Source organism: Zonotrichia albicollis, chromosome 6 (assembly GCF_047830755.1).
Source record: "Zonotrichia albicollis isolate bZonAlb1 chromosome 6, bZonAlb1.hap1, whole genome shotgun sequence".
Taxonomy (NCBI): domain Eukaryota; kingdom Metazoa; phylum Chordata; class Aves; order Passeriformes; family Passerellidae; genus Zonotrichia; species Zonotrichia albicollis.
Window position 1 is genome coordinate 58,327,529 of NC_133824.1, and position 20,247 is coordinate 58,347,775.

Genomic DNA, 20,247 nt, shown 5'->3' on the forward strand with positions numbered 1-20,247 from the left:
TGTGCCCCAACAATTCCTCTCCATAATATTTTTTTTTTTTTTCATTTTCTTCCCCTCGTTCCTCTCAGAAAATTCTCCTCCGATAATCCCCAGCGCTTCAGCCCTTGGAGGAGAAGAAGCCGAGGCGATGCCGCCTCCTTCCCTTCCTCGGGCACCCGCATCCCCCGCCGGCCCCGTTCCCGCTCCTCTCGCCTCATCCCGGCTCCTCCCAGCTCCCTGCCTGGCAAAAACATCATCCCTGGTCCCAAGAACCGGCCAGTTCTGTCCTGCCGAGCTGCTGCTGAAATACCCGTGGCCTCGGAGATCTGCTCTGCGTAAACCGGCGGGCTTGGAACCGACACCGTCATTTCAAAGCAGATGCGAGGGGTCGTTCACCAAATATTTTATTATGGTTTTAGGCTGCTTCATACACTTTCGTCCTGCACATGCTCTACAAGTCACCTGTGCACATAGAGAACAAGCCAAAAATAATAATAATAATTAATAATAATAGAAAAAAATTCTACCATAGCAATCCCTTAAATAAGTAAATAAACATTATATATATATATATAAAAAACCCTTTAAAGTAAAGCAAAACCCAACCAAAAGAACAGCGTCTTTTCAACATGAAACAACCCCGCGTGATAAGAGCGGGCGCTCAAACATTTTGCAACTTGGCATTCGGTTTCTTGATGATTTTTTTTTTTAATGTTTTCTGGGCTTTCTTTAATTATTTCTTTTTAGGCATCAATTCTGCAAATCCTTCGAAATAAAGGCGACAACGAATTTAACGACGCTTTTTAATGCAGTCTGCTGCGGGGCTGGGAGGGCGGCGCGGCCGGGGAGCGCCCCGTACCCCGCGTTGGGCACCGCCAGCCCCGCCGCTCCGGCCGCGTCCGAGGCACCGCTGGGCCGAGCCTCCCCCTCCGCCCGCTTTGCCACGGCCGTGGTGTCAGATGTCACATTCACTGTCGCTGGATGTGATGGAGATGGCGGAGGTGGCCGCTTTGCTGGAGAGGCTGGCTGCGGGGCTGGAGGCTGCCCCCAGCGCCTCCCCGCCGCTCTCCTCCTCCGCTGGCAGCGAGCGCACCGAGCCCTGCGTTAGGACCTGCTGCTGTAGCCTGCAAGGAAGCGGCACACACAGCATCACCGCCCGCCCTCCGCACCCCCCGGGTCCCCCCAGGGGCTCCCCGACCCTGCCCCGTCTCTCACCGCTTATACCAGCGATGGGAGAGAGGAGGAGCTGGGTGGGCATCCGGTTCCTCAGCTCTGCCTGAAAAACAGGGTGCCCACCCCAGGGTCAGCCCCGCTCCTCGGCTGGCACACTCAGGGAAAGTTGTCCCTGTCCTCCGCAGCCTGTCCCCAAAGCAGGCCTTGTCTTAGGGGTCAGTAATGCCCTGCAGCAGCTCCCGGGCGGCGTCTCCCGGCCAGTAGGCCTTACATCTTCCCTTAGCCCGTAAAAAAGGGCTCCGGGTGACAGCGCCCACGTCCCCGATGTGCGACAGCCCGGCTGAGGTGTGACAAAGGGAGTTTTCCCCACCCCGGGGTCCTGGGCAGGAGATAAAGGGAGAACTCTGCTCCCTCCCCTGCTTGTCGGGCCGCCTGCTTGTGTCACTAGCGTTGGGATAACGCTGCTCATTTAGAGCCGTGATTTTGTTCTGTAACATACACTTTTAAAAAATTATATATTTTTTTTCAGGTTGTATTTCTGTTATATATTTTTATATATAAAATAGAAACAAGAACAATATCCCAAGGAATGTTCCCGGATGGCTCCGGTGGAAGAGTAGGGCACGGTGGCTGCGGCAGGGCCCACAGAGAGCATGGCTGGCTCTTTTCAGGATGGACATTTCTCAAACCAGTATTTATATATCCGGGCAAAACTTTGGAGGGGTTTGTCTCCGCTCAGCCCCTGAACATGGCCCTTCTGCCGCCAGGAGAGTTCCCTTCTCCTGCTCCCCCTGTCCCGCTCCCCCACAGGGCAGCCAAGAGGGTGCCCAGGGCAGGGATCCTCCCCTATTAAATTGAAATAATTAAAAAGCCTTAATATTTTCCCGCTGCTCCTGCTTTATCTCGCTGAAAAATCTCGCGGGATCGTTTCCCCCATCCTCTGCCGGCAGTCTCGCACCGCCTCCCCGCAGGCTCCGGCCCCGGGGGAGCTGTGTCCCGACGGGACGGGCAGCACCTTCCTTACCTGTTCTTAGCGGCTGCTGCCCTGTCCCTTTGCCTGCGGTTTTTGAACCAGTTGCCCACTTGCGTGGGGGTAAGTCCCGTGGCCTGAGCCAGTTCCCGCTTTTTGCTGGGGTTGGGGTAAGGGTCCTGCAGGTACCACTCCCGCAGCAAATGCCTCGTCCGCTCCTTGAAGCAATGTGTCTTCTGCTCGCCGTCCCAGATGGTGCGCGGCAGGGGGAACTTCTTCCTCACCCTGTACTTGTCCACCGGCCCCAGGGGTCGGCCCCGCAGCTTCTCCGCCTCCTGGTAGTGCGCTTCCAGCCAGAGGGCTTGCAGTTTGGCGTGCGACTCCTTGGTGAACTTGTGGTTCTCCAGGATGTGGTAGAGCTCCCGGTAGTTCCCCGTGTGGAAGGCCACGATGGCCCGGGCTCTCAGCACCGACTCGTTCTTGTTGAGCGCCTCGCAGGCCGCGGGGGCCACGGGCAGGGACCAGAGGAAGCGCCCCAGGCGCTCGATGTCCCCGCTCTCCTCCAGGGTCTCGCATACCCCGGCCACCTGCTGCGGGCTGAAATTGAGGATGGGCAGCTGGAACATGGAGGCGGCGCCGGGCTCCGCTCCGCGCTCCGCGCACCCGCGGCGATGCCCGCCGCCACCGCGCACAGCCCCGCGGCGGGGAAGGGGCAGCGGCCCCGGGCCGCCCCTCGCTCCGCTGCTCCGGTGCCGGCCGAGCTGCCACGGGAGGGACGGCGGAGGGCGGAGAGGCGATGGGGAGCGCTCGGCAGCTCCGGCGACTGGGGGCGGTGGGCAGGGGCGAGGCGGAGGAGGATGGAGAGAGGAGGGAGGGCGGGCGGGGGGGAGGGAGTGAAGGGGAAAAAAAAAAAAAAAAGGAGGAAAAAAGAAGAAGAAAAAAATGAAACCAGAAAAGGCACAAGCGCAGCTCCCCGCCGCCGCCGCGCTGCTGCGGGAGCGGCTGATTCGCTGCGGGCTCGGCAGATTGGCTCCCGGGTTTCCATGGCGGGGCTGCCACTCACTGTCAGCCGCTGCCAATCACGGCGGAAGGGCCCGCACCGCCCCGCTCCCCGCCCCGCTGCCCGCCCCGCTCCCCGGGCACCGCGACCCCGCCGCCCGCCCCCGCCGACCCGGGCAGGGCAGAGAACCCCGGGGAACGCAGCGTGAGGGGAGGGAACGCGGCTCCCTCCCAGGTTGGAGGGAGCGGTCCCAGCGATAGCACGGCCGGGATCCCCACATCTCCCCGGTAAAGCTGCGGGCTCCGGCCCGGTGATGCTCGCACAGAGCTCCTCGCAGCCGCGGGCGGAGAGGGGGACAAGGCAGAGCTAAGAAATCAGATAAAAAGATTGGCTGCGTAATAGTGACAGTGATGCTGGGAGTGCCACTGACAATGGTGCGGCGGGAGCAGCCGAGATTTAGGGAAAAACTCTCCCCTTTCCCCCTGTAGGTGACTTCCCATTTCGGTTTAGACGAGGAATTATCTGCAAAGAGCCCAGCGCCCTTTCCCGTTCAACCAAAGCGCTATTTTTAAATTTTTTTTAAAACATTTAAACCCTTATTGTTTTCGGCTGAATGGTCCTGAATAGACGCCGAGAATAGTCGCGAGGAGTGAGAAGTCATTTGTAGGTCAGGAAAGCGACTAAAAGCAGATTTCTGAAATCTTTTGAAATATCGATCACCTTGTAATAATCATTCCCCGTGGGTTTTTTTCCCCCCTCGGTGCCCCGAGAGAGACAAGTACCCCGGGGCTGGGTGCGAGGTGAGCCCCTGCCGCCCCTTCGGAGGAATGGGGCCAGCTCCAGACGTCTCGGGGTGGGATGAAATCTCTTTCTGAGCTACGAGGATACGATTTATTTTCCGTAGAGAACGGGCGGATGATCAAGAAGCCACTCTTTATTCTACAAATAGCTGCTCAGTGGTAATTTCTTCCCGGGAATTAGGGACCATGCTCGGAAAGGCAGCATATATTTTGAATTAAGCTCAATATGTTCTCCCCTCTGCTCTTTGCAATATATTTTTTTTTTCTAGTATGCTTGTCAAAAAAATCCCTTCTTAATTTGATATCTTGTTATTGTCTCTTCCCGCCCCCCTTATTATTTTTTTCCTATTGTTTTTGTTTTCCTTTCTTCCCTTCTTTAAGAAAGCTCCTTTGCTAGTTGCCTGTAGACCGAAATTAAACAGATTTACATTTTCTCCAATCATTTCTCTGCAGAAATGGAGCTGGACTGAGGCTCGCCGTCTTTTCTTTAGTATCAAGTACAATTTGTCTTTTGCTTGTGAAGATTTGGTAAATCAGAAGGCAGATAGATAGCGCAGATGGTCGGAGGTGTCGGGTCAGATTATGGTACGCCTCAGTACAGTGCTAAGCTCATTCTGACGGAAAACCCTGATATTATTTTCACAGATCTACACAGTTCACTTGAAAAAAACCCTTCGAGCCATTTACATCATTTATGTGAGGCTCACAGCTAGCGGGATGGAAAAGCTTTCAATACTGCTCATTTTCATAAAACCCGACAGAGCTGGGGAGACATAAAAGCGCACACAAAACTCACGAGTTCAGAGACACTCCACAGAAACTTAAAATAATAAAAGGAGTGACTTTTCGGCTTCACCTTCATGCAGGTTTGATTTGCCGATCTGCTTAGGGGGGGAAAAAAAGGGAGGGGGAAGAAAAATTATAGAAGAGGAGAATATAATCTATAAATATTGCCGAGAGTCCTCTTCCAGCCTTCCATCCCACCACTGTCCTCTGCCTTAGGGAAAAACAATAATTTGACCAAGTCAACGAAAGATCCCAAATAACCTTTTCGGGCAGGAATTTAAAAAGCCTCCAGACCTCCTCGGTGTGAGCATCGGGCTTCCCCAGCGAGCGGGTGAGAGGGCGGCGACCTCGGCGGCTCCGGGCGCGTCCCCGCGGGCAGGAGCGGCCCCGCCGAGCCCCGGCAGCGTCCCGGGACGGGGCTGCTGGAGCAAAACCTCTGCTGGGAGAGAGATGGAAGGGTAGAAAGTCTGTGTTAATGGGTAGATAATTCAGAACGGACAGATGATGATGATGGTGATGATGGAGGTGATTGCTAATATTACTGAAGGGGTAATTTTTAAATTTCTTGCTATTTTTTAAAATCATGCACATGATCTGGCGAGGGAGTTGCTGGGCTGCAGCCTAATGACCATGAACAGAGCGAGACAGGCTCGGTAATGAAAGCCAGGACTGTAGGCTAAAGAAATGAATCCTCATTAAGTGCGGCTCGCAGGGGCGAGGGGCTGTCCCCCAGGTCCCCAGCCTTTGTTCCCCAGAAACCGGCCCGGATGGGGCGATCTGGCAGCGCTGCTGGGAGGGGAGAGGGAGAGAAAGAAAAGCGACAGTGAAATGGACCCAGGAACCTTGTGTTAACCATTGAAAGGGTCACGCAGGGCAGAAAACCAGCCCAGTCCCAGCAGCTTTGCACCCTCTCCAGCTGGGAGCTGTGGGTACTGGTTTTGGGAAGTGGCACTGCTGTGACTGGATTGTCCCTGTTTGGGAAAGGATCTTGGAACTCTTTGCTTTGTGCCACCAGGGCCGAGAGAGATGAGCTTCAAGGGGGCCCCTCCATCCCTTTCCCAGTTCTCAGGGAATTTTATCCATGGCCGTCACCATGACAGGTTCTCCGTTTCCCCGCCGCTCCACAGGAGCTCTACAGTCGGACCGGGCCGGGCCGGGCTTTGCCTCCGGAGCGCGATCCGGAGCGATGGCAGCGACCCCAGGAGCGACCCCAGGAGCGACCCCATCCCCGTGGGACGCGCTGCCGGACCCGAAAAGCCGAGATTCCTGCGGTGCCCGAGCTCCTGCATCAGCCCTCGTGTCTTATAGAGCCGCGGCCGAGCCTGGGATGCACTTGGCCGTGCCCTCTTCATTTCGGCCCTTTCCCCTTATTTCCTTCTTTCCTATATAATAAACACTACTTGTGACATTGATAGCCGGCAATTATAACTGTTTTTATTTAGATGACAGCTTTGACCCTTGCGATGAGTTAACCCTGCAGAGACAAACCCACTGGAGAACAAGAAATAAAATTGTACATAAAAAAATATTTATCAAAAGTATGACAGACATCTGTAGCATCTCGGCGGCCTGCATGGACACAGGGGTTCTGGCCTAGGGATAGGACATATTCCCCTCTCCTCGGAACCTTAAAACAAAAATACGCTGAACAATATATTTATACACCTTTGCATCAGCATTTGTCAGCTATGCTGGGTCCTAGAATCTCAGTCACTGGGATTATTTATCTAGACGGAGTTTCCAAACCCAGCAGAGGTGCGAATACATTTTTAAAGCCCCTGATTGGCGTTAAGTAGTGTATTAAAAAATACCCTCGGGAAGGAGAAGCCTCTCTTTAAAGTCTCGGTAGGATTGTCAGAGATGCGGGAGTTCATTAGGGGATGCTGACGGGCAGAACCGGAGCGCAGGCAGTCCCTGGGGCGGATATTTGGGAATCCAGCCGGGATTTCCCGGCCTCGGATGGGTCTGGGCTGGTGCCGCGGAGCGCTGCGGGACGGGCGGGGCTGGAGAGGGCGGGAGGGTCCCTGTCCTCCCCTGGCTGGCTCGGAGCAGGCGGGGGATGCTCAGCCCCAAGACAGTGCCCGCTGCTGAGGATAGAAAAGGTTACTGAAATGTCAGCCCCCCTCGGGGAGCGGGGATGGGGTTTTCGGGAGCGTTTCCCACCGAGCCATCCCGGAGCTTTGGTGGAGAAACTCAAGCTCGGGATGCTGGAGTGGGGGATGCTCGGTGGGGAAACGACCTGTGCTTCCACGTTCTTCATTGTCCTGCTATTTTTAAGGGCGCCTTCATTGTGGAAATAACAGCTTTCAGTCCTTTCATTTTCCCCTAAAATGAATTTGTATTTAAATCTGTAATCTCCTTAATATTAGAGAAAGTGGGCAGGTTGGATACTCACTTAAGCTCCTGATACCTGTTGAAAGTACCAAAGAGTCCCTAAAATCCTGCTGGACAGAAAGAGATGTTCACACACTTTTACTCTCACACAATATATTCATTAAATCTGTGTTCTACACCATATATTCATTAAATCTTTGTTCTTTGCTGTATTATTCGAGTTACTTGTCAAAAAAGAAGTATCAGGCCATGGCTGGTATATCTGAAGTTAAAATAAAGATGCACTGTAACCACAAAATATCGAAATTATTTTGAGATTGGTAAGGAAAGGCATTCCTTGTACAGGCCTCTGGTCAAGGCCACGGCTGCAGACAGAAAGGATCTACTGCCCAAGATTAATCTTTAATTTTCTTTCGGGTGTATGAAAGGTTTTTTGGGTCTGTGAATCTGGTTTTAAAGTTTTGAATCTCTTGGGGTTTGTTTGGCTGCTGCCTTCACCTGCAGTAAGTACACACACACTGCCAAATCTCCTTCTACATTGAGATGTTCCTGTACAATCTTCAATCTGCTTCCATCAGGATTTCACTGAAAATTTCAACAAGAGCAACAAAATCACAAAGAATTCAAATAAATAGGTTTTTTTGATTGATCGTGCTTTTGTCCCACATCCTATCCTCTCCTCTCCTCTCCTCTCCTCTCCTCTCCTCTCCTCTCCTCTCCTCTCCTCTCCTCTCCTCTCCTCTCCTCTCCTCTCCTCTCCTCTCCTCTCCTCTCCTCTCCTCTCCTCTCCTCTCCTCTCCTCTCCTCTCCTCTCCTCTCCTCTCCTCTCCTCTCCTCTCCTCTCCTCTCCTCTCCTCTCCTCTCCTCTCCTCTCCTCTCCTCTCCTCTCCTCTCCTCTCCTCTCCTCTCCTCTCCTCTCCTCTCCCTTTAAATATTACAACTCCTTTCGGGGTAGGGACGAGGGTTGTCACCAAAACACTTATTTTGCAGAAAGCAGGAATGAGGACAATTCGTGGGTTTGGGAAAGATGGAGACCCACGGTCAGATACCCTGGGGTGTCTAAATGTTTCTGGGAGAAATCCCGTGTCCCGGCTGGCACTGAGCTGGATTCCAGCCCCTCCTGGAGATGACTCGCTGTGGTTGAAGGCTGCTCAGGAATTGGGGTCGCTCTTTTCATGGGAGGGAGCTCCTTTGCAGCTTTGGGAGTCAGGCACCACCCTGGGCTTGGGCACAGGTTTGGGGCCACGGCTGCACAGGTTTGGGGCCAGGCTGCCTGAGCTCCAGCATTACAGCGTTGCTTCAAGGAGAAAATTTATCCCGGAGCAGCTTCAGGAGGACAGCAATCTTCCACCCCTTATCAGACAGCGACTTCCCTGTTTTCTCCTGGGGGTATTTGGCCGGGTGTCCCCAGAGACCTTCCCGAACTCGATCACTGCTGGGGGCACTGGATGCCCTGTGCGGGGAAGGTCCTGGGTTTCCATCAGCTGGAAGAGGAGCAATAAGGACGGGGAGGAGCAGCCAGAGCACAGGAGGGGGGCACGGAGCTCAATGAGAGGCAGCACCGGGGCCGTCCGCGAACAGGATGACGGATTTGGGGGTCTGCCAGCAGTGGGGAGAAGGTTTGGGAGCCTTTTCTGAGCCCTGACTTGACTAGGTTCCTTTTCAGAGCAATACAACCCATTCATCATTGATTAGAGATGATAACTATGAAAGAGCCCTTCCTTCTTGCCATCGGTAATGAAAGTGGTTGTTTACTGCTTTGGGGTTAGCTGGGGACTTTTTAGAGGGATTCTGCTGGGAAACAAGAGAAAAAAGTCAGAACAAGCAGCACACAAAATTCCTCTTCCTGCAGCTTAAGAAGGGTTTTTTTGGTGGGAACAGAGTGCTAACCTCTGTTTGAGAGTCCTTATAATAAACAAATGGGTAAAGGAGCTCCCGGGCCCTGCCAAGCACCGGTGGGAACAGGCTCTAGGAAGAATTAACTGGGAAGTAGCTGCCGGCTTTAACCAAAGCCTGTTGAACTGACTGAGCACCTTCCGGGTGAACTGGGGTCTGTGTGAACCTCAGGCTCCCTTGGCACTGCTTAAATCACCGGGACACGGCGAGGTGTTAATGAACATCTTATCAGTAGTTACCTGCTACTCCGCTCTGCTGAGCTCCCATTCATTCGAGAAGTTTAGAAGGGTCTTTAAGGAATTGCTTAAGGCAGGTTAAGGTTTGAAGCCATTTCTCCTTGGGGAAACATCGAATGTTTTGGGAAGACGGGATGGCAAATGAAGAGCTCCAGAGGCATCTAGGAATTAGAGTGTCCCTAGGGAGCAGGGCAAGGAGGCGGCTCTCGCTCTCCAGGACAGGCTGGGGGATAGATGGGAGATGGTCCTGGGAAGGACAGAGCCTCATCACGGAGCAGAGGCCGCAGACATCTACCTTCCAAAAGAACACGCCTCGTTCCATATCCCTCTTTTTTATTTCCCTTCCTCGTGGCTGACCAGAAGCCAGGTAGCTCGGCTATTTCTCTTTGAAGCTGCATTTCTTGTTTGAGCTGACTGTTCTGAAAGCAGCATCGCACCTGACTGACAACTGGGCTGCAGCTGGCAGAGAGAGTTTTCTGTGTGTCTCTCTTCAGTCCTGTTTCTATTTCTCTATCCTTTCTTATTTCTGAAGAAAGCTGATGGGTTTTTTCCCCCCTCCAGCACGTACCCTACCCCAAATTTATTTTCCTTTCCTTACTGATAATCTTAAATCCATCCCCTGCCTCAGTAATCTCAACTGGGAGCAAAAACCAACCAAGTGTAGAGGGAGGCATCGTGTTCTAAATTCTTTCACACCCGGGTTTTTTTTTTTGCCTTTTGATGCTGCAGTTCCATAAACAAACACAAGACAATTTTTTGAGCACAAGCTGTGTTGAAGCAAGGGGCGGCATTCCACAGCATCCTTAGTGTGAAGCACTGCTCTGGGATGAGAAGGGAGATGATTTAATGCCTTTTAAAACTATCTGAGGGCCGGGCCTGTGAGGGATTGAGGGAAGGAGGATTTAGGCTGATTTCCACCAGCTGGGTCAGCAACACGAGTAGGACCTGGAGGGTTGGATAAAGCACATTACATTCTGCAGCTCCTTATTTTTGTGCCACATCCTGGAGCGTGTATGTGTGTAAATAACCCCCAGCAGGCTTCCAGACGACGTCCCGTTCCAGCGGCGCTGCCTCCTCTCCCCGCCCGGCCACCGCCCACCTGCGCGCTGCCCCCGGTAGATGGAGCATCCTCATCGCTTTTCGCCCGAAGCCCTCAGAAATGTTGCTCTTTCCCTCACAAGTCCCGCTGTTCAGGCAAACGGGTGCTTTGGGGGGCACATGCGCCCCGCAGATGTGTCCTTGAGGGAGCGGAGCGCCGCGGCCGCACGCGATAAACCCGCCCGGTTGTTCCGCTGGGTGAACGGGCTCAGCCAATTCTCCTGACAGCCGAAGCTGCTTCGGGTTTGCCCGGCTACCCCGGCTCCCGCCGCCCCTGCCCGGAGCCCGGCGGGCAGGTGGCACCGGCCGCCCCCGGCACCTTCCGGCGGGGCTGGAGTGCCCCGGGCCGCGGGGCCTGCCCCGCGGGGCGCGGCCGGCGCTGAGGGGCCGCGTTCGGCGGTGAGGGGGGAGTTTGGCCGCTTCCTCCTTGGGTGAGTCTCTGGAGGCTCCTCGCCCTTTCCCTTCAGGCAGCGCCCGAGACGTTGCGGAGCCGCCGCATTCTGGGCGCTTTCCCGGTGCTGATGGCCCCCCAAAGGCAGAGGGTCCCCTGAGCGCCCCGGCCGCGCTCTCCGCCCTGACGGACTCGGCCCTGGTTCTCACGCCGCCATTTTGTGGCGCTCCTGTCCCACAGGATGGGGAGTTCCCCTATTTTTTTCTCTTTTAGGAAAAATAGTTTTATTTTTTAAACCCCAAGACTTTAGGGAATCATCTGCAGTAAAGGCCTTTTGTTTGGTATGTCCTGACTAAGTAAATTGTGACAATCCAATGGGTTCTTGGTTCAGGTCTCCTCAAGCGGTTCAGGTCTTCTCCAGGGTTTCCTAAAACAGTGTGGTAAAAGAAGGGCAAAGGAACATAAACAACACGAAGAGAGGCTCATTTTAATTTTATTTTATCAGCAGAGATAAAAAGTCACGGAATGTAAGCTCTTCTAAATTTCAAGAAGATTCAAACAACCAGCCCCTTTACAGTAATGAATAGCACAGGAGAAGCACAGGTTTGCTCCCAAAAGAGCCTCCCTACAATGAAAATTATTAATATAGAGTCAACTGTAATTAATACTGTTTCACAGTTTACAACTGGTAGAATCGAGATATGGATTTTAAGGAAGATATTTACCTCACAGGTTATGGGTATTTTCCACCTTTTAATGAAGAACCTGGCTGTTGCCAGATGAGTTTCTGAGAAGTGACATTTTTAATGTTAGTGCTATAATGGCTTGAGACCACATCAGGCAGTTTGTTTGTGGATTCTGCACCCAATACAATCTCTTAATATACCAAACTTTACTGCCGTGATTGAATTCCGTGTAATTCCATTAATGCCGTGCAAAAATGCAAAATGCACAACAACACTTTTCTCCTGGCAGCATTCTGAATAGCCCCATTAAAAAGAACAGATGAAGTCTGAAGCTGATTTACCTGATCGCTTGTGTTACATGTTTATCTTTAACAAAAATATCAGTCACATAGGAGAATTATCTCTGAATCAGCCAACATCCTGAGTTGGCTGATGGTTTGATGCTACTTTTCTGCAGTATGTCTAAGAATCAGCCTTTGCTGCAGTCATATCCTGGAAGATATCAGATGTCAAAAGTTTGTTACAGGCTGTTGTTACCTACTGTTTTTAAAGTCTGCAAACACCGTATATATTACCAGTGCCATTGAATTTCTCAGCGTTTTCTACTAGTGACACCTGTATTCCTCATAATTCACAGCACAGAATAGCACTTGACATTTGCAGTTACACTCCTTCTTTTTAACAATACCAGAAAAATAAGTATTTTACATATTCATGCTTTCAGAAGCGCTATATTCTACAACTTTACCCTTTTAATAAATTTTATTGTAAAAATACAGTAAAAGAAAATAAACACTTTCGTTCTCTCTACAAAAACATTAGCACTCTTCTACAAAAAAATTCAAAAGGTTAAATTATTTGTATTTTTTTGCGATAATACAGTAGTCTGTAGTCTCTATCTCAATAATATACAGCTATACAGTCTGCTCTATTGATGAACTTCGTGTTGCAGTTTATAAAACAACAAATAAAATTTCTTTACCCCAATATCTTACAGTTTTTATGGGAAGTTTCAGAAAACCAGCTAATAAACACTATTAAACTGTTTCTTGAGAACACCTTTTTAATATGTGCTTCATTTTTTTTTTTTTTTTCCTAAGGAATTACTTTGGAATTTTTTTTTCACATGGTGAGAAAGCAAAAATATTCTGCCTTGATCTGTGGCTTGAGGTAGTATTTCCTCGTATTTTTCTTATTATTTTCAGAAGATTTTTTAAAATTTGCTACCTTAAGTGTTTTAAGGCACTAGGATTTCAATCTTTAAATACATTTGGTAAAACTATTATCTCTTCCTCGGAGTTTTTACCGCAGCCTGTGCTAATCCAGTCCCTTGGATTAGGTGTTCTGATCCCCCTTTAACGATGAGACAAATTCATTTCAGTCAAACACCCAGCGTTAAAGGCTGCCTCGCCCCTCCCGCTCCCGCAGCCCCAGTGCTGCAGGATGGAGCCCTAATGCCACTTTAGTCCAATTCTGCGGTTGTTTTCTACTCCCCTTGCTCCTGGATTAGGGTCTCATCCTCAGCCCCGGTTTGCCGTGGCTCTGCTGCTCTCGCGGTGTGATGGGGAAGCCACGGTGGGACAGTCAAAGCCCAGCTTTGCTCGTTGTTAATGCACCTGAATAACGAGCTGTGCCCGGAGCGTCCTGATGAACGGTGTTTGCAGCCCTTTTAGAGATCGCCATCACCCCTCAGCTCCAAAAACGGAATTTCTGCACGTAGCAGCACGGTACAAACAGAAGAAAGGATTTATAACAATCCATTTTCTATTTAGTGAGAATTCTGTCCTTAATCACACCTAGCGTTCCCACACCTTTGATTTAAGTGGACTTGGTGGTTGGACAGGAGGAGTGTGCAGGATGCTGGAGGAGCTTTTCCATCAGCAGCACTGCAGTCCAAAGGTTCAGTAACCAGCTGGAGTACAGGTTATACATCTTGTACACAAACATCTCTCCTTGCTTTCTTCATTGCCTTCTGAGAACATTAAACCTCTCAAACACAACTGCTCCAGGAGCAACGTTTTACCTAAATTATAAATGTCCTGTTTCCCTAAGTGTGGATTAGACTCTTACAAATCCCTTACCACTATTAGTGAGAAATTTGGTTCCACTAGATAGTAATTCAAGTGCGGTTAAAACTACTTTTCTCCCTTTTATGTTACGATGTGTGGTATTGTCTTGCAATTTTTACTTGTTTATTGTGTCAAAAAGGCTTTTGACTGTGTAAATCCTTCAATTGCATTTTTCTTTTGAAGTTTAAGAAATGAGTGGCAAGGTTTCGATCAGCTTGGATGAAATTCTGGTCAAGCTTGGTAGGTCATTATATCATACATTTTTTTATTAACAATTACTTATGCACTGCATAAAGTCTGCTTTATTTTCTGCTTTAAACAGTTATATTAGCTTCAAATAAATGTATAATATTAAGCTTTTGTTCTTTGACTACATAATGTTAGCTGGGAGGTAAATAATAATAAAATTTCTATTTAGATATTTTGCTAAAATAGTTGTTAATCAGAGTTTGTGCAATTAATGCTTCACAGAATGTTTGTTTCACTACTCTACTTGTATATATGCATATAATGAAGGGTTAATTTTCTTCTTAAGCTTCCCAGATAGAAAAGAATCACAGTGCTAAGGAACATGCGGACCATCAGATAAACTGTGAGTAGTGATAAATGATCATTTTACTGGATGCTGAACACTGATTTTGTTCCGTTAATCCTGGGACATGCTCTGTGTCTCGGGGGCGGAAGCGGGATAAACAATGGAAGCTGTCCCGTGTCCTGCTCTCACCCTGCCTCGTCTTTAGCCATCAATACTCGCTCATTCTCCCCAGCACGCTTTGCTTTTGCTCAACACTTTCAGCCGAGGCTGCTCAGCTGCCTCATGGACGGGCAGCTCCATGCTGCGCCATTTCCTGCTCTGACTCTGCAGCTCCTCACAGTCCCTGGCAGCCTTTGATTCAGCTGTGCTTGCTCAATGCATCTGCCACTTGCCTCCCTTTCTTTCTTCATGGTTTTTGTTCTTTCCAGATTTGGACCTCTGCCTCACTGCATCTTCTCCCTTTCTGTTTTCTTGACATAATGAAAGTTCTCTCAGTTGCTGCTACGTACTCAAGCCTTGTTCTTCTTTTTTTGCAATCAAGCAGCTGGTTACTTTATTTGAAATTCAAAACAGTAAACCCAAAGAGAAAGTCTTGCTCTGCATCAAATTTGCTCTGTCCTAGAGCTTCCAGACAACACAATACTACAGACTTATGTCTGGACTGATTTTTTAACCATGCTACTATGTGGAATCACTTCATGAAGTCTGAAGAATAGTTTCTCTACCACAAACAATCTGAGAACATCTGTGCTCACCTCTGGTACTTCATAGGCACATTTTCAAGCACATAACCTCCATTAAAAAAAAAAAAAAAAAAAAAAAGCAGCAAAAGAGAAAATTCTGGTCTAATTTGTGTTCTTTTTGATTACAACATTTCTAATAATCTTCACTGATATGTCCAAGTACTTATTCATTGAGAAGATTATCACAATTGAATTGAAGCACCTTAAAGATGAAAACATCTGTAACACTAAATCTGGCACACCTTGGATTCTGGTTTAACTCTCCAGTCACACAACTGAACCTCAGAGATAAGGCTTTCCTTAACATTTATGCAGGCTTAGGGTAAATGCTCTTAGGGAAAATCCAAGGGCTGTGTAGTAACATGGCATAGCTGCTTTTGTGTTCAGAGATACCTAAATATGTGTAAACACACAGCCAACACTCAGGCTTTTAGCAGTTTGGGTTAAGTCTTCCAAAAACTTAGCAAAAAATAGTGACACTGATGTAATTTTGTCTCTATGTGAGTATTACTTGGCAGATGAACAGCTGTAGCATTCAGCCTTGGACTTTTGGTGTGAGATCCATCAGCCTATTTGGCTACAGTCCCTTTCTTACCAGTGGAGGGAAACAGGCACTTGTAGGATGTGATTTACCTTATCCTGAAGGAACAGTTTAAAGTGGGTTAGATAAAGTAAACTTTTAAAATGCCAGCTTCTCTCGGCTGGGTGTAGCTGCAGCCATGGGTGAGCTGTTCTGAAGAGGGTCCCTGCACTTTGGGGTGAGAGGGATCTCACCCACCAGGTCCTTGGGAAAGCACAGGGTGAGTTGGACAGCTCACACAAGTGCTTGTCTGTAAAAAATACTAAATGAGATGTGAAGTGTTTATTCTGTTAATAATGTTATGTTTTGATAAATCTCAAAAAGTCATCTACAGAGTTCTGCCATACTCAGCTGTTTATTTACAGAAGTGAAGCCATGTCAGTTGTCCAATATTTATGCTTCATGCTAAGTAAAGGCAAGTTACTGACTTAAGATATTGAAAATATTAAGGGACTGAAGATAACTCAAGCATAACCCAAGATATTAATTGACATTGAGAAATTTGGCTTTTCACTGACTGACATTTCTCTGTGAGAAGTGCATTTATTTTCTATAAATGCAGGTGCTGTTGAAAATTAATATATAGCAAATAGTGCAAAACCAGAGCCAAAATTCAGGAAAACTGAAGTTTCAGAGCAGTAATTTCAACAACTCCAGACCTATCTTGCTTCACTAAGATGCTCTTCCCAATGGAGTAGATGAGAGAAGGGCAGGATGTGCTTGACTTCTGTGCTGGGCCACCTGCTCTGGCATTTAGTGCTTCAGGAAAGCAGTGATAGCAAGGGATGGTTTAGCACTGATAAATCTGAAATCTTGCATAGAAAAAAAAGAACTAAAAAATGCAGAGAAAAAGCATTCACCAAGTTTGCCTATTGCATTGAAGGTGAGTGTGCATGACAGCTCTCACAGCTTTTACTTGTGAAGAAAATACTGATCATGTTCAACAACATGGATTCTCCTCTAGCCACTCATTCAGAAAGTGTTATCAGCTGTCTGCTGTCAGAAGAGGCAGAATTAAATTTGCCTTAAGAATCTTCACAAATATCATAGTCCTTGAGAACCTGTCATTATAATGCACTTTTTAATTAATTAACCTGTGTCCTATACCAATTTATCATACATTACACATTCCTACATTGAGTAAAATTCCTTTTTATTGTATTTTTTCTCTTTCTATTTTCCACTAATTGCTTATATGTCTTTTGTGATGTTTTTTTATTTTTCCTTTATTGTAGTCAGGTTTTCCACTCAGAATATTTGACATTCTGGGCTTCTGCAAAAGAATACAAATGTTTGAAAGAGGGTCCTGGTTCTGGCTGGAGAGTGAGGAGTGTTTCAGTGGGAGCACAGAACTAGGGAATATCACTACCAGTTATTTCAGTTCTGTACAGACTGGGATTCAGAAACAGCACAAACCATGGCAGTCTCACAATATTAGATGATAATTAAAGTTCTCACCACACAGCTGAAAATCCCTATGTTTTGACTGACTTTGTTGTTATCTTGCTTAACTGCAGGCTGTCCACTCACCTGGCATTATGGAGATTAAGTTTTTTGAAGGAATTTTTAATCAATATAAATGTATACTCATTTTTTAATGGATTTGTTGAAAATGCATGAGTATACTTTTAAATTTATTTTTTAATTCCAGCGTACACTGCAGAAATCACAGAAATAAAGAATGAAATTGCTTGGTTGGAGGAAAATATAAAGAAAAGCAATGAGGCAATTGCTGATTTGCAAAAGCACAACGAGAACAGCAAGAGGCACTGTGATGCGTGAGTATGGGAGAGCCTGAGCTCTGAGTTGGGGCTGGCACTAAGGAAGTCACTGAGGAAGGAAGGGAAAAATAAATGTGGGTGTGTTCTGACAGCAGTGATGTTAAAGAAAACTTCAGTATTCTCCTGTTTATTTTGAACTGCAAATTTTAGGTATAAAAATTTCAGTATTAACCATCTGCTGAAGAAGAGTTAAAGAAAAGCAGACTACATTTAATTTTGGGTTGTTTTTTTATTCAGATCCCCAGTTTTTAGAAGATCACAGGTACTATCTTTGCAGCATGCTAAATTATTCACGTACTTAGGTAACAGAAGAATAATTTTTCTACACTTGGATGCACCGGAGTTTTGTCAAATTAGACCAATATTAAGAATGCTGTTAAAAAAAAAACTTCCTAAAATTGAACATCTTTCTATTCTTTCTTCATAACATGTTTCAAGTTACTTTTTGTTCTATACATAATTTTACACAAGATGTGCCATAACTGCCTCCCCACACACATGTGTGCTTCTGTTGGCAGATTCCAGTATCAGTTTTGCTCCAGACTGCAAAATTTGCCTTCTGGACACAGTCTTGTGGGCTGCCATTCACAGTTTTCCTTACATAAATGTTTGTATCGATAATTAATTCAAGATTTAAATGCTGATTACTTTTGGATCTTAGTAATTAGAAGCTTTTCAAGACACAATTTAGCTACAAGGAATTTCATCTTCCTGACACGTAATTTTTAAAAATCAAAACCTCAGGTGTTTGTCAAGGGTAGCTGGAAAGGCAAATCTGTATTTGACAATTCAGAGAATTTTTCCCAGCTGATAAAATCCACCAGAGTTTCCCATTTCTCCACAATCTGACTAGTTCCTCAGAAGCTGGAGTGAGGATTTTTTTGGCAAATTCTGTTTTGTTTTCTTACAATTCTATATCGAAAGGCAATCACTTCAATAAAAATATCTATGACATACATTTGAAATTTTTTTTGCAATATGAATGGAGAGTGTGGGTGTTTCTGAGAATAAAGAAGGACATAAAGATGGCATTGGGGTCCTTTCTAGGTTTATTTTGAACTCTGAGAAAGAAAAAGCAAGAATGGAATCATTAGTGAATAAAGGTGGTATAGTGGCTGGCTCATTTGAATGAATTGCCATTCAATACTGATTTGTAGCTTTACCATTAAATGAGTTGGGAAAAGATCTGACCTTGGTAAATAAATTCTGTTTTTCCATCACATTAAGTTCTCGCCTCCAGTGTAGTATAAAATGAACACTTGCACAAGTTTATGAAACTATCCACACTGCTTCCCTTGATATCTTTTTGAGGCTGCAAATCTGTTTGCAAATGACAAACTGTTATGTGATGCAAATGAAGGAGTAAGAAATTAAGGGTAGGACTAAGGATCTGATCTAAATTTTAATCATTGAATTCAATGGGTTTTGGCTCAAGTCCTACAAAGAATAATTAATGGCATTAGTGTAAAGAGCCTGAAAATGAGAAGTGACTCATTAATGAATACATGTATTCATAGAAGGACAATGCTTGCAGAAGAGTAGAGACTTTGTGTCTTAAATTATTGGAAATGTCATTTAACGACACACTGAAAACTGCAATAAACAAGCCCTGGCTATAAGATCAGACAATTAGAGCACTTACACAGTAGAATCACCCCAAACTTCTAAAATTTATTCTAGTTGACACTCCATCTATACTGGACATGATTCTAATGTTGGTTTTGTAAATTCAGATACTGTTTTGGAGTCACAGTCACCCTCACAGCTGACTAATTGCCAGTGATAGAGCTCAACAGAGCTCTCAGAGAAGCAACATTTTGTCTGGGTTACAAGACATTCTGAGTATATTGAAGCAGATTTGAAGACTTTGAACAAAATACAAGGTTCTTATATTCAGCAAGTCTAGAGAAAATATGATCTATGGGATAGATGTATTGGGATAATACTGTGTTTTCTGAAGAAATCCATATTGGTCTATGTAAAAAAGACCTGAAGGCAGAAAATGACCCAAATGAAACATATTTTTAGACAAGTGATGACATTTTGCTAATATTTAGTTTCTTGAAGGATTCAAACTAGAAATGTTGATCCCAGAGCAGTAAGAAACACTTCTTACTGAAATGCTGCCGATGGAACCTATTCCAATTTTATTGTTTCTCTTACAATTTTAAATTTGCATGCAAGGATGGTGGGATTTAATGAAAATAGAAGATAATTTTGAAAAAGCCACATGAACTCAGAATGTTTTTAGTTAGGAAAATAAACTGTTGTCTTGTCCCAAGACAAACTGCAGGATGATTTTATTGCTTTTAGAGTAGTGTGGTTAAAGATCTTTTCTATACCCTGGCTGATGAAAGGAAGGATAAATAAATGTGAAGGCTACCAAGGACATCCATGAGGCAATGATGCATTTTGCAAACAAGTAAATGAGCTGCTTGAATCCTGCATGCCTGGCTGTGTTCACAAACCACTGTTCTTGTACCACATGTTTTTTCATGTCCACAGAATAGATGTGAATAAAAAAAAAGTAACTCACAGCATGGCTTGTGCTCTGATTAATAAAATCTCTATGAACTTTACATCTTATTTTTTTCCCTACAAAGCAAGTAAAGCAGTTTTCTGAGCAAAAGAACATAATAGTGTCTGGTGTGCAAGCACATTTTTATATAAGTATGTTGGTTTCTGCTTTTGAAAAAAATCTGACCCTTTTGAAATTCAGCTTTCTGCTGAATTTGCAGGAGGAATGGTGAAGTAACATTTTGTAGTTCCACTTTTAATCACCAGTGGTGTCCAGCAATTTGTGCCAGGAGTGCTGGATGGTTCATGCTTCTTATACCAATTTTTTTCCCCCCGACAAGATTCTTTCTTTTCTAAAACTTTTTAATATTCCTCTCCTAAAGATGACATCAGAATTTTACTTGAATCAGAAAGTCTATCTGTCTGTTTTTCTGGTATTTCCATATCCAAGGCAGAGTTGTCTGTAATGCCTGGATGTTGAGAAAGTCCTGCTCTTTCAATAATCCCAAGAATTCTGTGAAGCTGCTCTGCTCTCAGTACCACCTACAGCCTCCTGCTGCAGGAAAATCACTTTGGTGCCCTCTGAGCAGGACTTTCTCGGCAAAAGGGCAAATTCTGAGTGCATTGGAAATTCTGAGTGCATTTGGGTATGAGATGGGTGCTGGTGATACTG

The 20,247-nt window shown here is 46.5% G+C and overlaps 2 protein-coding genes across 2 annotated transcripts in view; one reads left to right on the forward strand and one right to left on the reverse strand.

The window, feature by feature from the left end:
- Nucleotides 1–367: 367 nt before the first annotated feature.
- Nucleotides 368–2,887, reverse strand: SIX6 (SIX homeobox 6). The gene is made up of 2 exons (XM_074543959.1): nt 2,177–2,887; nt 368–1,103 (listed from the first exon to the last, which is right to left on the reverse strand). Exons 1-2 carry the CDS (start codon nt 2,746–2,748, stop codon nt 935–937), a joined length of 741 nt encoding a protein of 246 aa, XP_074400060.1. The 5' UTR covers nt 2,749–2,887; the 3' UTR covers nt 368–934.
- Nucleotides 2,794–20,247, forward strand: part of C6H14orf39 (chromosome 6 C14orf39 homolog) — a 33,495-nt gene continuing 16,041 nt past the window's right edge. The window contains exons 1-5 of the mRNA XM_074542210.1: nt 2,794–2,954; nt 10,501–10,671; nt 10,744–10,883; nt 13,954–14,010; nt 16,928–17,054. Of these exons, the coding sequence (XP_074398311.1) occupies nt 2,794–2,954; nt 10,501–10,671; nt 10,744–10,883; nt 13,954–14,010; nt 16,928–17,054 (656 nt within the window). The remainder of the gene's footprint in view (nt 2,955–10,500; nt 10,672–10,743; nt 10,884–13,953; nt 14,011–16,927; nt 17,055–20,247) is intronic.